General features: G+C 32.1%; 2 protein-coding genes across 3 annotated transcripts; both read right to left on the bottom strand.

Annotated features, from left to right (window-relative positions):
• Positions 1-733: 733 nt before the first annotated feature.
• On the bottom strand, positions 734-3,675 carry LOC132254468 (G-type lectin S-receptor-like serine/threonine-protein kinase At1g11410). Its single transcript, XM_059740185.1, has 7 exons — positions 3,593-3,675; positions 2,691-2,816; positions 2,059-2,261; positions 1,703-1,913; positions 1,340-1,577; positions 1,114-1,264; positions 734-1,027 (listed from the first exon to the last, which is right to left on the bottom strand). Exons 1-7 carry the CDS (start codon positions 3,657-3,659, stop codon positions 734-736), a joined length of 1,290 nt encoding a protein of 429 aa, XP_059596168.1. The 5' UTR covers positions 3,660-3,675.
• A 10,291-nt stretch (positions 3,676-13,966) lies between these two features.
• On the bottom strand, positions 13,967-16,699 carry LOC100853562 ((3S,6E)-nerolidol synthase 1). Of its 2 annotated transcripts, none has more exons than XM_003635129.4 (7): positions 16,342-16,699; positions 15,991-16,255; positions 15,510-15,879; positions 15,191-15,409; positions 14,949-15,087; positions 14,621-14,869; positions 13,967-14,437 (listed from the first exon to the last, which is right to left on the bottom strand). In XM_003635129.4, the coding sequence occupies exons 1-7, from the start codon at positions 16,537-16,539 to the stop codon at positions 14,123-14,125; spliced, it is 1,755 nt and encodes a 584-aa protein (XP_003635177.2). In that variant the 5' UTR covers positions 16,540-16,699; the 3' UTR covers positions 13,967-14,122. The 2 variants fall into 2 exon arrangements, with proteins under 2 accessions (XP_003635177.2, XP_010646705.2); XM_010648403.3 differs by having other exon boundaries at positions 15,642-15,879; positions 16,342-16,624.
• Positions 16,700-18,513: the final 1,814 nt, after the last annotated feature.

Genomic DNA, 18,513 nt, shown 5'->3' with positions numbered 1-18,513 from the left:
TCTCTATCCTTGAAATCTCCACCATTTCAATGCTTAGATACAAAGAAATGTCATCGAGCGGAAGATCATGGTGTTTATGAGATCCTTTATGAATTTGGAGTTATCTACATCGATTGGAATTGATTCGGGAACATCCAAATCAAAGGTATGTGGTTTTATTCTCTAGATCAATGTTTTCTATGGCATCCATATTATTTTTTAATACCTTTTTATTCGTTGCGATAGATTTAGAGAGCTTAGTATAGATTTGCATGCATCCTACACAATCAAGAGCATAAGAACGGAGTAATCCAGGGTTCCCAACACGGACACCCTACAAGTACTATGTTTGTTTTCAAAATTTTGAATTGAACTTCAATAGATTTTCTAAGTGAAAACCATTGATATTTCAATCAAGTATAAGAATACTAGTGCAACTACTCATTTCCAAATTAGAATTGGAACTAAAGACCCTATTGAAAGACTCAATTAAGCTTTCAATTAAACAAATATGTTTGATCAATTGCTCAAATATGTATCCAGAAGCCTTGCAAAACATAAGAATTAGTCAATTATGTAAATAAATAAAAAACTAACCATTTTATTTCTCATCCACATAAGCATACATATATTACCCTATAATTACATCTAATTAAAAAGAAAAAAGTGAGTTATAAAGGTAGAGAAATTTAATTATATTGTGTGCATAATTTATTGTCATGGTAAATAAATGTATACTTGAGAGCTTAAACATTTAACGTGCATCCATAGTTATTGTTAGCTCATTTATAGAAGCATCTACACTAGGTGAGTTTGCATCATTATGACATGGTTTCACAACAAATGCAGGCTGATTAGGAAGAGGGAGAGTGGAGTTGTTACCCAGCATGGAAATAATTGTCAACATGGTAGGTCGATCTATTACGAATTCTTGCACACATAAGAGTCCAATGTGGACGCATCTCAATACTTCGTTTGTATGATTTGACTTTTCTAGTGATAGATCTACTATGTCTAAGGCTTTGCTTTCTGTCCATAGGCTCCAAACCTTTTTTTTTTTTTTTCAATATCAAATAGCTTACATAAGTAAATAATATAAGGGAAAATAAAGCAACAAAGGTTCAATTTACTTACATATCCAACTAAGTTGAAGGAGGGGCTACCATAATAATAAGTTGTGTTTTTTCTCCCAGTAATAATCTCTAATAACAAAACCCCAAAGCTATATACATCATATTTGATTGAAAACAGTCCTTCCATTGCATATTTAGGTGACATATAACCACTGCAGTGACAAACAAGAAAAACTATTAAGATTTAATCATGTGTTCCTTATTGGTATCTCATATATGATACTTACTATGTCCCAACTACCCGATTTGTGCTTCCTTCAATTTGATTCCCACCAAATAATCTAGCCATACCAAAATCTGAAATTTTTGAGATCATATCAACATCTAATAGAACATTGCTTGCTTTTAGATCTCTATGTATGATTCTTAATCTTGAGTCTTGATGAAGATATAAGATCCCTTGGGCAATTCCAATAATGATTTCAAAGCGCTTCTCCCAAGTTAACATTGATATTTTTGTTTCATCTGTATAAAAGATATGAAACATTAATTAGTAATGAATGAATGGTTAAAAGAGCCTTTCTAAATGATTATACAAGAACCAAAGGTAAAAAATATTAACAAAATGGTAGAAGATAAGACATCAATACCAAAAATGAAAGAGTCCAAGCTTTTGTTTGGCATGTACTCATAGATTAGCACTTTCTCTTCTTCTTCAATACAACAACCTAGAAGCTTCACAAGATTTCTGTGTTGGAGTTTTGCAATTAAAGTGACTTCATTCTTAAATTCTTCTACTCCTTGCCCTGAATCCTTTGATAATCTTTTCACAGCTATTTCTTGTCCATTAGATAACTGGCCCTAATGATCATTATAATCCAAATTTAGCTTATTCATGATCTATATAGCGGAAAATTCAACTTGATATAGTAGTTGTCATGAAACATATATGTAGAAGTGATTAACAAGCCATACAAATTCAATACACATCATTGAGAATGAGTACCTTATAAACTGAGCCAAAACCGCCCCGTCCAAGTTTATTAGTGAAGGAGAAATTATTTGTTGCTGCAGCTATAGTGCTTAGATCAAATAATTGCAATTTAGAAGGTGTCCTACTTTCATTGCCCTGCTTTGCTTTTGAATAGTGTGCAAGCCACGTATCACTCAAGTTCAAATTAAACAACAATTTATGTTGTCTTCCTTTACCTGCATATGTTGAGAATCAATAACAAATAGTTAATGCATGTTAAATTTTTAAGCACTTAGGTTTGTGGAATTATTCTACATTATTTGATTATGGTAAAAATAGAAATTAATTAGAACATTGTTTGATGATGTTTTAAACAAAATTGTTTACGGTTTTTTCAATCAATTCTCCATAAAGAAATCAAGCATTTACGTACAATATAAAAGTTCTCAACTTATTTTCATGTTTCTAGTTATTTGTAAAAACAATCTACAAAAAAAAAAAAAAAATTAAAGCAGGTCAAATAAAGACAGTTTTCAAGTGCTTAGAATTTTTAGAATGATTATATTTTATTTGATTATGGTAAAGGAAAAAAGGAAAAAAAAAATATGCTAGAAAAAAAAGAAGAAGAAAGTTTCAGTGTTGCTTTACCATAGATTTTTAATTACCTTTTCTCTTCTTCATTGCCAACCAAGATAAGGAGACCATGAGAACCGTGACCAAAGCAAGCCCCACCGTGAGAATCACCATCAACCATTTCTTGTGAAAGATATTTTTCTTTCTTTTATTTTGAGCTAAAAATGAGAAGATCAGAGGGGAAAAAAATCATTTGTAGGTAAGTCTGAAGACCATTTCTCAACGCAAAGGAGAGGTAAAAACAAAATACCATAATATGACATGTAGCTCTTATGACAACTTGAAAATGGAGCCTAACGAAATAATAATATTAATAATAGTAAAACCTATAATAATAATAATAATAATAATAATAATAATAATAATAAAGGAAAAAAAAGAACATTAACTTGTTGTAAATCTCAATCTTTCATGAAAGTGAATTGAGTTTGGGATGATGTTTTATAAATTGAAGCCAAACTCGAAATCCATTTGATATATACATTTTAACATGTTAATACAATTATATTTTTAAAATTCAAAATTTTAATTTTGTAAAACAAGAGAAAAAAATTATAATTGTGATAAATTCCTATAATATATATTTAGTTAATTTTAACTTCATTTTTATTTTATTTAATACAAAAAGTTAGAATAAAAGTATATATATAATAATTATATTATATTAATATTACACTTAGAAAAATTCTAAATTTTATGTTATTATCCTTTCCATATTTACTCATCTAAGTAATATGAGAATTTAATTTAAATAAGATTAGATTGAACTTGAGTTGACATTGAATCCTACAAATTCAATCAAATTATAGCTCTAAATAGTGTTAATTTATTCAAATATGTTTAAATAAAATTTATAAAAATTTACTACTGCAGTAAAATAATTTTGAGTAATTAAGATAAGATGGGTATAATTAATGTCGTGAAAAATAAATACCCAAAGTAATAGCATCTACACGAAGAAACAAGTCTTGGCCCCCTACGCTGAGGACTCTTGTGTCCATCAAATCCCCATACCAGGACAAGCACCCACTCTCGAAGATGTTTTCACTGAAATATCAAACTAATCGTCGTCTGTTGAGGGTGTTCTTAATTTGGAACCTGATCCCTTCATGAAACGGTTACCACACCGTCATAATAAAGGTATTCCTAAACCCACATGTGAACCTGAATTGTCTACCAAAGTCAAATATCCCATGAGCAACTATGTGTATAACCATCATTTGTCTGAATCAAATAAGTCATTTGTAAATCAATTATCTATTGTAGTTATTCCTAACAGTGTGCAGGAAGCCCTAGTTGATCCAAGGTGGAAAGCAGCCATGAATGAAGAGATGAAATCATTGCAGAAGAATGAAACATGGGAACTCGTAGAATGTCCACCAGAAAAGAAGCCAGTTGGGTGTCGTTGGATCTATACTATGAAGTACAAGGCAGATGGTAGTATTGAACGATTTAAAGCAAGATTGGTAGCAAAAGGGTACACTCAAACTTATGAATTGACTACATAGAGACATTTGCACCTGTAGCTAAGATCAACACAATTTGAGTATTACTGTCTTTAGCTGCAAACCAGGATTGGCCATTACAACAGTTCGATGTGAAAAATGTCTTTCTGCATGGCGAGTTATCTGAAGAAGTATATATGGATCTTCCACCAGGATGGATGGTGTCAGCAAAGCAATGTTAGAAGGTGTGCAAATTGAAGAAGTCATTGTATGGGTTGAAGCAATTCCCAAGAGCATGGTTTGGAAGGTTCACAAAGTCAATGAGAGCTTTTGGCTATCGTCAAAGTAATTCAGATCACACTTTGTTCCTGAAAAACAACATGGTAAGATTACGACACTCATCGTATATGTGGATGGCATGGTAGTTATAGGAAATGATCCTGAAGAAAGAAAAGCTCTACAAAATTATCTATCTAGAGAATTTGAAATGAAAGATCTAGGTCCTCTAAAATACTTTATTGGGATTGAAGTTTCTCGATCAAGTGAATGAATTTTTCTGTCTCAAAGAAAGTACGCCTTAGATCTTTTACAGGAGATTGGAATGTCGGGATGTCAACCTATTGATACACCAATAGAAGAAGGTCTGAAATTGTGTGTTGAGCCTAATTAAGTATCAACCAATAAGGGAAGATACCAGAGACTTGTGGGGAGATTAATGTACTTAGCTCATACAAGACCAGATTTTGCTTATGCATTGAGTGTAGTAAGTCAATACATGCATAACCTTAGAGAGTAACATATGTGTGAAACCAAGGTTTGGTTAATCTTGATTTTGATGATAACAAAACAAGGTTTAGAACTAATGATCATATTTCAAGTGTGATTAGGCAAGATGATTTTCAAAGTGGCAATCACAAAGACAAATCAAGCCAAGGAGAAATCATGAAGAAGAAGACCACCTCAAAGAAAAGAGTTTTTCAAGACCAAAGCTTCTTAAGATCTCTTTGTAAGGTTGTTGGTGCACTAGGACTTTCATGCATTTCATTCTTTATTTATGCACCAAAATCATCCAAGAGTAATATTGTTTTAAATATCCTTAAAATTGGATGATTTCATGTTTTCAACTAAAACCTTGTGTTAAATAATGTTCAAACTTATGTTAAAAGGTTTTAAGTTGAAAAAGGTTAGGTGTTGAGCCAAAAAATGGCTCAACCGGTCGAGGAACCGGTCGACCGATTGTGCTCGTCCGGTCGAGTACCGGTCGAAGAGGCCAAAATGTTTCTCTCTCTCCCAGTAGCCTTCTCTTCCCGGTCAAAGTAATTCTCTTCTCGGTCGAGGACCGGTCGAGGTCCGGCTGAGGCTTAACTGTCACCTGCCAAGCATTTAATGCTAACGGCTAGTCAACCAATCAACCCATAGCTCGACCGGACGAACCCCCAAATGGCTAGTTTGGATTTCTCTTCTATAAAAAGGCGTCAATCTTCATTGTTTCAAGAGCGTAACCTTCCCAAATCATTCTTGATTATATTTGAGCCTTGGAAGAGTGTTTTTGAGTGCACCATTGTTTCATAACTTGCATATCTTTAGTACACCATTCAATCCTAGTTTTTCTTGTATATTTGAGCTTAAAGTTCTATTACTAGGATTTTTGTGAGATCATTATTTGTATATCTTTGTGAGGAATTTTCTCAAGTGAGGGGTATCACTTGAGAGGTTATTCAAGAGAGGGATATCTCTTGAAGAAGTGTAAAGGGTGCTTGGAGCCAAAAGTTTAAGAGGGTGAATTGGAATCATAATCCAATTGTAAAGAGATTGGAAGCTTGGTTGAAGCTTCAAGATAGTGGAACCCTCACTCGGTTAGGAGGTTGAAAAGAGTGGACGTAGGCAAGGAAGTGCCGAACCACTATAAACTCTCGTGTTTGCACTCTTTCTTCCCTAACTCTTTTAAATTATATGCAATTGTGTTTATTTTGTTTATTATATATTTGCATATAATTGTCTCTTATTTTTGCATAGTTTAAATTTGTAAAAAAGAGACCATCACCCTATTTACCCCCTCTCTAGGGTGATTATGATAGTTTGGATTAGCCTCAAATTCTTAACAATATGAATGCAGTCATGCGTATTTTGAGGTATTTGAAGAATGCTCATGCGAAGGGAATTTTGTTCACTAAAAATGTTAATCATCAAAGTATAGAAGTATATACTGATGTTGATTGGGCCGGTGCAATGGATGATAGGCGATCTACATCTGGTTACTTTACCTTTGTAGGTGGTGTTCTTGTGACATGGAAAAGTAAGAAGCAGAATGTCGTTGCTCGTTCAAGTGCAGAAGCAGAATTTAGGGGTATGGCTCTAGGACTTTGTGAGGCATTATGACTAAGACTCCTCTTACAGGATTTAGGTTACCTATCTAGGCAACCAATCTGATTATTTTGTGATAACAAAGCCACATGTGATTTTGCTCATAATCCAGTACAACATGATCGTACAAAGCATGTCGAGGTGGACAGATTCTTCATTAAAGAGAAGTTGGATGATAAGATTGTGAAATTACCTAAGATTCAATTAGAAGATCAATTGGCCGATATCCTCACCAAACCTGCAGTCTCAAGTCGAGTGTTCTCAAAATTTTTAGACAAGTTGGACATGTGTGACATCTATGTACCAACTTGAGGGGGAGTGTTGAGAAATTAGGAATGTTTAGATATTAGGAAAGTTGAGATATTAGGAATGTTGAGATATTATGATATTAGTTGTTCTTTCCTTATATCATTCATTCCTTGTATCATTTTTTCTCATTCTTAGAATGGTGATTACCCTCTATAGATACTCTATACATGAACGAATGAAATAATCAATGAAAAACTACCATTCATCAATTTGAAGATGGTTGAGGCGCTTCCACATGTCTGAAATCATATGGGTTGCACTTTGTTTTCCATGTTCCTTGATTGGTTTTCCTTGGGCGAAAGCTACATCAAACTTTAGATCTACCTAATCTAGCTACAAACGAAATTTCAGGTCGATGTGTGGTCCAAGGAAATAACGGCATAACATATTAATAACCTATGGGCCTGGGCCTTGCCTTGGCGCTTCATAGGTCATTTGAAAGAGGAATCTTTTCTGTTCAAGACATGAAGCTTGGAAAGTCATCCACAAGGTGTACATTTCCATGGGCTACATCTAACTTTTAGGTCTACATTGCCATTGGTTATGTCATGACCAAGAGAAAACCATGTGAACAAACACCACGTGTACCCTTGAACTAACGACTCCATTCTTCAAGTACTCCTCAGCCTTGGGCACATGCCCTGAAGCAAAACCATTTTGCTTCTACTATAAATGCATTGCATAAACTCGCCCACCGTTGAAATAATGGATCCGTTAAATGTGGTTCCATTTGTGACTACCAAAAAAATTTCAATGTCCATTTTGATGGGAAATTTGGTCAGAGGGTAAATGATAATTTGGTTAGAGTATATCATGCCTTTCAATAATTGTTACTGGTTCTGGTTGGTGAATCCATAAGAGTTTTGCCACATATCTTCATGCAGTCTTGACGTTGCTCCAAATAAGAATTACCAATTTGGTGGAACTTAATTTATATAAGCATATCAATGGATTAACTCCATTGTGAAGAGAGTTAGCTCATCTAGCGGCCCTTAAATATAAAAAATGTCATCATAATGTAGATTAGAGAGATGGTTTTTGTGAGCTCAATTCTTTGCTCTAACAACCCTGGATCTGGGAGGATTGCCATGAGCCACATATGCCATTTCAGTGTTTGATCTCTTGTAAACTTCATACTCATTAGCCAAACCTAGCTCTTTCCAACTAAGACAAAGACTTATATTAGACGTCAGGATCATTATCTTGTATGAAATGAAATAAATAAGGCCCTGAATCATTTTTCAAACTTACTTGGAAATTTGAAGTGTCTCTGGTTGTATATATGGACTGAACCATATGGAAATCCAAGTTAATTTGTTAGTTCTTACAGGTTATTTCTCAATTCATTTGTACCCTAGAAATCGGTAGAGGAGTTAATGGCCATGAACCTTACCAAGCTCTTATGATTGGGATGCTCCAATGTATGCCTAACAACTGTAACTTAATGGCATCAAGATGTTGCAACCATCATGTATTAAGGAATTGGCTGCTGAAGTTTCCAGCTTCCTCAAACTTAATGATTCAAAAAGAAGTAGCCGAGTTATTTTTGGAGATGCATCCAAAATTATGATAAACGATAAAGCAATTTTGCTTTGTTTGAAATTCAAAATGGAAGATGCCAATTTATTTCAAATGTTTATTATGTTGCAAACATTAAAAACAATAAACTATGTTTGGGTCAACTCTTAAAACAAGACTGATATTTACATAAAAGATTAAAATTGTTCAATAAGATATCAATATGCTAATTTTATTGCAAATTAATGTGTCCATAACAAGAATCAGAATGTTCTTGTTGAACATTCAAAAGTAAAAAAAAAAAATGTAAAGGATTTTGATTTGCAGGAACTCACAATATCATTTATTTATCAAATTGTTCTCTCAATTAAAGTATATGGAACAAAACACCATAAAAAATATTGGAATGGGAGGAGCAAAATCTTTACATTTGAGAGCATTTGAGAGCATTTGAAAGCATTCCATAAGTTCATGTGTCATGGTAAAAGCAACCAAAGTTAGATGACAGTAGTAAAAAGTATATTTTCCATAAGTTACAAGTTGTACAATCAAAGTGATGGAAAAATCATTATTAATGATCTATCAAGTTTAATCAAGGAAAAAATGAGATTAGGATATCCAAGAAGATAACTATGTTACTCCTTTAAACTTTGAACAAGATTAAAAAATAAGTGAAGACTTATAAAAGGTCACTATCACCTTCATTTATGAACATGAAGTTCGAATATCATCTTCATTAATTGGAAAGCTCAAGTTAAGGGACACGATGCTCAAGAGTCTACAAAATTATAAGATAACAAAAAATCATTTTGATTTTTGCTTTATTTTATTATTATTATTTTTTTGCAAGTCATGAATTAATCAATAGATTTTAAGGGAGTAATGCAATATTAAAAAAATAAAAAGGAACAAAAAGATATTATACATGATGAAATAAAAACAATGAGAAAAAATGACACATTGAAGTTAAAATATCTTTTGATGAGGGAAAAAGACAACTATTCAAGGCAAACAAGAAATCAATGGAAGTAAAAATATATAAAACAAGATTGATGGTTAAGGCTATAAACAACAGTAAAACATTGGCTATGATAAGATATTTGCTCCTACAAACTATATGATTAACAATCTCTTTAATAGATTAAAATAATTGGAAAAAAATTTGACAAATGGATGTGAAATCAATTTTTTTAATGAGCATCTTAAAGAAAAAATATATGTGGGATAACATATGAGTTGTGAAGTAAAAGGCATAAGAACAAGGTTTTAGAAATGAAAAAGGTAAAATAACAAACATCAAGAGTATGAAATACTAAAATTGACAAATATTTTAAAGAGAATAATTTTATTAAATCTTCATAAAAATGATCTTTATATAAAGGTCAATGAAAAAAGTGATATGTTACTTATTTGTTTATACGTGAATGATTTTATTTTCACTTAAAATAATCTAATATGGGATCATGTTATACAATATTGCATTGAAGTGAAACAATTTGAAAAAAGTTTTTTTTAATTAAACAAGTTTTTTTTTTTAATAAAAAAATGATGCAAATTTTTTTAAAGAACTTCAACAATTCATATGCAATTCAATAAATACACTAATAGAATGTGAAGTACTAAAATTATCAAAAGAAAGAGAAAAGATAGAACCAACACGATATACAAGCTTAATGGGAAGCCTTTGCTCCTTGACTTGTACAAGATTGTATATTCGATTTGGAGTTGGACTTGTTATCTATTATATGTAGGAATGACAACAGAGCGGGTTTGGGATGGGTCGCTCCCATCCCAACCCCAGCCCATTTATCTAAAATAATTTTCATCCTTGTCCCATTTAAAAAATTAAACGGGATGGGTATAAGAAATTCTCATACCCTCCCCGCCCTACCTTCTTTAACTTTTGTTTTTTAAATTACTTTTAAAATTTTAAATTACATTAAAATAAATATGTTTTATAAATAATTAAATTATTATATTTTTTATAACTTATTTTATTAAAAAAAATATTTTATTATTATATATATATTAAAAATAGTAAAATAAAATAAATTTAATTTAATTTAAAAAAAATAAATTTTATATACAATCAGGGTAGGGTAGGTACCTGAAAAAACCCGTCTCATTGTCATCCCTAATTATATGGAAGCACTAATAGTGACCGTTAGGTATCAAAGGTATATTTGATTATAACTTATTTTGTTTATCTTTTGGTAATTTTAAGCTTGTTAGATATAACAATAATCATGGAGGTGGAGAGTTGAATTATTGAAATAGTACTACTGTATTTTATGTCTTTTATTGGAGGAATTTCTTTCACTTGGAACTCAAATAAGTAGTTTATTATAACATTTTTAATTTATGAAGTGAAATTTATTTTGGCAACATGATGTATTTTTTATGCAATTTGACTAAAAAAAATTATTGATGGAGCTTTACTTACCACAAAAAGAACCGATGAAAACATATGTGGACAAAAAATTGACGGCATTGTAAAAAAAATCCATTGTTTTATGATTGAAGTAAGTACATTAATCCATTGTGTTTCACGTTTATGTGTGCAAGCAGCATGATTTGAGGTCACTTTTGACTTAAACCTCATCCCAATAAGAAGGTGCACAAGTTTTGAAATATGTCCAATGATATCTTGTTTGATATTCCAACTCCGGCCCCTCTTCTTTTTAATGCTTTTAATTGAAAGGAAAATGTTATGGTATATTAGTTGTAGATACGTACGGAATAAGGAATTCGGACTAATCAATATGTGGAATAAGATCTAGTCTGAAAATGTGCATGCAATACCACTTAAGTAATATTATTTTTTTTGATAGGTATTAAAAAATACACTTCGATATTATAGCTAGAATCTAATTGAAAACAATCAAATGATTAGTTTTTTTACCAATATTCATGACTAGTGTTAGCGTAAACAAGGATGAAAGTTTCCATTTTTTTCGCGGAAATTTCGCCGAAATTTCGGGTTTCGGTGGCCGGCGATACGAAAGAGGGGGGCGAAATGTCGACGGGAGAAATTTCGCCAAATTTCTGTTAAAATCGGCGAAAAAATCACCGAAACATGGCTGCAAGCAAAAAATCGGTGAAATTTCGGTTTGTATCGTCTATTTTTCGGGAAATTTCCCGATATTTCCTACCAGTCCAGCCCGCGCACAGGATACAAAATTTGTCCAATTTTTATTTTTTTTTAAAAAAAAACATAAGATGTTCCTTAGTAATATGATCATGAATTGCAGGCAAAGGTTGTTTTTCAGCCTGGCTCAAAAATCGCGGATTTAGGGTTCGTGAAATTTAAATCCAATGGCACAAAAGCAAAGCGACCCTAGAACAGATCAGAAAACACAGGGAGAAAAAAAAAAAAAAAAACAATTTTTTTGGTTTTCCTTGAGGGTTTTGCATGGATTTTCTCGGAAATCAAACGAGGATGAATTTTCCCGGAAATCGAATGGGGGATGGATTTTCTCGGAAATTGAATGGGGGATGGATTTTCTTGGGAATCAAACAGGGGTTGCAAAAAAAAAAAAGGTAATAAATGATTCGATTAGAACCTGCGAGGATTGAGAGTGAAAGAGCAAATTGGGGCCGATTCTCTCGTCCGGAGGGCAGCTTCAGTCAAGGGCTTTTTGATGCCTGAGTGAGAGAAGCGGGTCTTCAGCAAAAGGCTTTTCGGATGGGTGGCCTTTTGATTTTTTTTAAAATTTAGTAGAGATAAAAAAAAAAAATGGAAACAAATCATGACTCGATAGTGATGGTCCAAAATGTGATCCAACGATCCAAAGTGAGCCCCAACAGCTATGTGATAATATATACAAATTATTGGTATTTAATGAAATCAAGTTAATATATATAAATTATTTGTATTTAATAAAATCAAATTTTGTATGAAACTTGATAATGAATGCGTAATTACAAAATTCATATTTTTTATTAACCTACATAATATAATTACATATAATATCGCAAATCATATAATATATATATCAAATTATTCAACAAAATAAATTTAAATTATCTATTATACTTCTAATTATATTGTTATGAGTTTTTTTTTTACATTTTTATGAGTTTTGATCAATTTTTTGCCTATCAAAATTTTTTTTCCAAAATATCCGTCGATATTTCTCCGATATATCCGATATATCCGTAAAATCAAGTTACCGATATATCCGTGATTACCGATATTTTCGTCATTGAGCGTAAACAAAATCATTAGCACAGAGGTACAAAAGTCTAATATTAAGTCAAAAAGAAATGCAAATTAATTTGCGATGCACCAACATTAATTTTGGTTGAGAGAACATGTGAATGAATCTTAGAATGATTTTTCTTATCATGAATTAATTGGGTCTCCGTCGATAGATCATATGTGCCACACAATTCCCTGTCACTATCTCAAGCAATTCCAACATCGATCATCACCATCAGAAATGAAAATTCACATGGGCCGCTATTAGCCCCTACACTGATAGCTTCTCTATTCATGGACCCCCATATTTCTTGACATAGACTTGCAGAGACTATACAGGATTTATATTCCCTTGTGACTGACAACCATGACCCATGAGAAGGAGTTTTCTTTGGTTTGAAAACTCTGCTGCATGTGTTCCCACATTAGCTGGATTAATCCACGCTTTTGGTTGATTATTTTGACGAATAGACTAGATAACAACTTGAAGCCACTAAATAATTTGCTTTTGGTTGTTTCTGGGAGGGTGAAACAAATATAAAGATTTTCTGAAAGAACTGTGCAAGATGTAGAACCAAAATATATATTTCACTGAATGATTGATCATGCTTAAATTTTATACATTTATTCTATCATTTCAGCTACTGAGAGATTAAATTTTTTCCAAAGTATCACATATGTGTGGCTTGGAATTGAGGCTGATGTTGGATCTAAAGAAACTAAACAAACCAGTTTTCACATGCATAGTGAATTTATTTTTATTAACTCATCATTTGATCAAGGGGCATACGCTTGAATTCGAGTTCATCATGCAAGGATTCAAATTCCTTTTTATATGTGTATTTCCAGAACCCTACTAAGCTTGTCATTTGGCATGATCATATGAGCCTGCTTTAGATCAAATGCCTAAGAAAAGTCCTTTGTCCCCTAGAGGTGATGGACAGGTCAACACAGAATAGTATGGCTTCACGTTGTTAGAGTACATGATATACAATGTGGGTTTAAGTCCTATAAGTTTAAGCTTTTAAAAAGATTTGATAGTTTTAATATCATATCAGAGTTTTGTTTGGTGGGAGGTCTTAGGTGCAACATTGTAATCCTATTCTCGCTCTTGAAAAATCCTACATTCCTTAATGACTAGTAGAACTTTTCTCCCACTCAAGATCAACTCCTTAACCCCAATTGGTTCTGATTGCTTAGCACTATATGAACATGTCATGCGATAAGGGATGACTCAAACTTGGGCTAGAAAGGGCCACGTCGAAGTACTTCAAAATCACATGTTTTCGTGATTTTGAGCAGCATTTCAAGTTTTTATCACATGGCTGCAATTATGATTTCGTGACGGAAAAGAAAACGTTGAATAGCACGTGTACATCCAAGTGGACCAGATGCATGCAGTAGTTTGGAATCATTTGCAAAAGGAATCCAAACCAAAGGATTTTCTTGTCTAAAGAACTTGCTTAGGCAGTGGAAACGGAAATGACTTGCAGGTAAATTTATTCAATAAGATTGCACTGAGGCCATGAGTATCTCCAATGGGATGCAAAAGAGGATGCTGTTCTTGTAGGAAGAGTGCAAATTTCACTACATCAAAGCGTATCTCCAATAGGCTGAGGCAAAAATTTCACTCATTTATTTTTTGAGCGTTTCTGTATGGTAGATTCTCAAGGAGCAAGGACTTCATATGCTCCTCAAGGCCAGGAAGGCACTGTTGGTCATCATAACTATACATCAAAGGGACCATTCTTGCAATATTGAGGGAGCCTTTTGTAAAAGAAGTTGAAATTGGATTTGGAGAGAGGCATTCCTTGTTGAGGCGCTTCCACATATCTGAAATCATATGGGCTACGATTTGTCTTGCATTTTCAACTGAAGAGCCTCGGTGTTCCTTCAAGTAGCACTCTACATAGGACCCATCATGCCCGTCTTGATTCTCATCCTGTCAATTTATTCAACTTAGGGTGGTTCTCTGAAACCAAACATTATGACATACCACTTCAAAACATCAATTAGGCCAACACTACATTTAACTTTTAAGGCCACCTCAAAATAACTTTTTATAAACCAAACATGAAAAATTGTAGACAGATTAATTAACAACCTGCATGTGGTTGGCATTTACCTTGGCGCTTCCGAGGTCATCCCAAAGACGAAGAATTGTTGCTGTAGAAGATATAATGCCTGGAAAGTCATCCACAAGATCTACATTTTCCTTGGTTATGCCATGACCCAATAGAAAAAACAAGTGAACTAGCACCACATGTACCCCTGAACTAACGGCCCCATTCTTCAAGTACTCCTCAGCCTTTGGCACATGCCCAGAAGCAAACCATTTTGCCTCTACTAGAAATGCGTTGCATAAACTCGCCCACTACAGCAATGGGGGATCTGTTAAGCGTGCTACATTTGTAATCCCACTGAAACCCATACAAAAATGTTTTGAATATTACCGCCTTCCGTAGAGAGCCCACTGGGTTCCACTTATGCTCCTTGTGGACCTTGGTACTGATCTCATTCGTGATGTCATCAAGAGTCTTGAAACACATCTTCATGTACTCTGGAAGCTCTTTGAAAGCAGACAAATCCCATCTATATACAATAATTAATGACACAAATTAGTGGAACTATGTATATATATATATATACACACATACACACCCATTAGCGAATCAATGAATTAGTCCATTTCTACCTATTAACAGCTTCTGTGAACAGAGTGAGTTCATCAAGGGTTCCACCAACATCAAAAATGTCATCTATTATGTAGATTAGAGAGATAGGTTTTGTGAGCTCAATCCTTTGCTCTGACAACCTTGGATCTGGGATGATTGCCATTGGCCACATGTACCATTTCAGTGGTTGGTCTCTTGCAAACTTCAACTCCTCGGTCAAACCTAGGTCCTTCCACCATCTAAATAATTAATATGACAAATATTAGTTAGAGATCAAAGTGTCTTAAGAATATATAACAAGAAAGTAAATATAATCACAATGCAATTTTTCAAACAGACTTGGAAATTTGAAGCATCTCCTTTTGATGCACGGATTTAACCATATTGAAATCTATTTTTGCTAATTCTTGCAATGCATTTATCCATCCATTTGTGCCCTGGAAATCAGTAAGGAAGTTTTTGGTCATGAACCGTGCCAAGCTCTTGTGATGGGGATGCTCCAATGTATTCTTAACAACTGCAGCTTGATGATGATCAAGATGTTGCAAACATGCATTAAGGAGTAGACTGCTGAAATTTCCGGCTTCCTCAAGTATATCTTCTCCTATACTTAGCTGAGAAGCTTCATACAAACCCATCAATCCTCTGATGTCTTCGCGTAGGTTTTGTTTAAACTTCCCCTCCTTGTTCTTGAAGTTATTCAACACATCTATCCATGCACATTAACCAGTAAATTCACTTTCAGAAACAAACGACTCTTGATAAATGTCGGTAAGGTTAATTAAAAAAGAAAAAAGAAATAAAAAGGAAAAGAAACCACCTGCGGGGACAGTGTAACCTTCTTGTCTCAATAGGCGAAAGCGGAGTGCAACCTCATAAAGATCCTCATCACAATCACCATGAATGCTAGATTTCATATACTGCTTCTGCAGAACTGCTTCAATCTCCTCTTCGAAGTGATGATCAATGCCTAGGCGTTGTATGGCATCAATCATCATCATGCTTTCCATTGCATCTTCTCCTAGTTTGCTGAATACATGCTTAACTTCCTTTAACTTTTGTGCATGTTCATTGTAGAACTCATCCTGTAAAGTTAGGAAATTAGAAAGTTAGAAAATGCATGGCATAATAAGAACTATAAAATAATGGAAAGCAGTAAGGCAATCTTAACAGTAAAACTGCCAAGTTCAGGTGAATGGTTATCTTTCTTTAGGGGGATGGAAACCAAGGTGTGATCGTGGGCAATACTCCATTTGTGCGTATTAGGCATAGGCACAATTCTGGTGAAGTTAGTCTTGCCTATTTCTCTGAATTTGTTTGGGCCAACTGCAGGAATGGACCAAGCATAAAAGCCACAAGAATAGGCCATTAGGAGTAATAATAAATTATTAAATTAAAGAGAAGAGGGCTCGCAACGAGATTGAGGATGAATCAAGTAGTGAGGCTTGTAGTTTTGCTATAACAATGGACTGAATTTATAGACAAGGAGCCTTGGAGCCTCTTGTGCTTGTTGCTTTTTACACCATCGGAAGCTTTTCTCACGGCAAATAGAAATTTTTTATATTAGGAATGCAACAGTATTTTTAAAGCACTTTGAAAGAGAAATAGCAAAATTTAAAAGGCATTTAAAAAAAACAAAAATTATAAAATCACTTTAATGCTTGCCAAGGAGATATTTAATTGGTGATTCTTTCAAAAGAAAAATATTTTAAATAAAAATATTGTTAAATGCACACCAAGATAATAGTCATTGTCAAATTTTAGAAGCACTTAATGATGCCCAAGTTAACATTCAATAAAATAGATACGAAATATCAAATTTAAAAAATCAAAATATCAAATAAATTTAAATATTATAAAATAGAATTACGAAATCATTCCAAAGTACGTAACTTTTAAGAAAATAATAGGAAGAAATCACTTCAAATATAATTTTTAATAATTTTAGAAACTTTTTAGCAAAGATAATCCTAATTTTTTTTCAAAGAATTCAGTAATTTTTCTAATAAATTATGATTATATTTTCAAATAATTAAATATAAATTAATTGAAAATGATTTTTTACTAAAAAATTATCCATAATATCATTAAAATTTTAAATAAAATATAAGTGATTAATCGGACTTTGATTCTTGTTAAGTTTTCTTATTGAAGCATGTTGTCTCTTATAATTTAAACTAAATACAAATTTTCTTAATATGTTAAAAGTTTTCAAAGTTAAAACCGAAAAAATCCAACATTAATTAATAAAAAATTAATATAATAATTGCATGGAAAAATAAAAATAAAAACAAAAAATAAGTCAGATATACTAAATGGATTTTGTGAAAGCTTTTATTTTTATTTTTATTTTTAAAAAATTAATTATCCAACGACCTTTTTTTTTTTTTTTTTTTTTTGAAATTCTAGCGAAAAAAAAAAAAGTTATATATACTAATTAATGGATTTTGTGAAAACTTTTTTCTTTTAAAAAAAAAATTAATCATCCAACGACCTTCTTTTTTTTTTTAATTTTAGCCTTCATTGACACCACAATTATGGGTAGCCTATGTACTAAGCTACATTAACTCATCTTCTGAGTAGGTGAGATATCATTTTCTCTTATCTGCGATTTGAAAAAGGGAGAGTTGGTCGGCTGAGCTAGAATAATTATGGGAAAAGGTGGTCTCTTATGATAATTATTGGGGAGAATAATAGGCTTAAATACTAAAATTGTGTTTCAATTAAAACTTTTAAAATTTAAAATATTTAAAGCATTTCACTTGATTTTTTTATGGTGTGTGGGCTTCACATTTATTGTAATTATTGACATTCAAATTTTAAATCAAAATTTTGGATTTAACCCTTACAATTATTATATATAATGATCCGTATAATTTTTTTTATTTAAATTTATTATTTAAAACAAAAATACTTCTAAAACATATTTTCAAAATATCATTTATTGTTTTTTTTTTACATTTTTTATTTTTCTTCTAATTTTTTATTTTATTAAGAAAAAATAAGTTTATAATTATATAATAAAATGATGATTTTTTCATATATATATATATATATATTAATTTTAAATTGATAAAATTATATTTTTGTATTAAATTCAATGAAGATAAAATATTTAATTTTTGATTCAGATTATCTAAAAAGAATAAGAAAATGATAATCATTTTTTATTTTTTATAATAAAATAATTTTTTAAAAATTTGTATGATTTTTCTTTCTTTCTTAATTTTCATATATCTATCTAACTATATATATATATATAATTTGTATGATTTTTCTTTCTTTCTTAATTTTCATATATCTATCTAACTATATATATATATATATATATATTTCTCAATGC

This window comes from Vitis vinifera, chromosome 10, assembly GCF_030704535.1.
Source record: "Vitis vinifera cultivar Pinot Noir 40024 chromosome 10, ASM3070453v1".
NCBI lineage: Eukaryota > Viridiplantae > Streptophyta > Magnoliopsida > Vitales > Vitaceae > Vitis > Vitis vinifera.
This window is presented reverse-complemented; position numbering and strand designations above follow the sequence as displayed.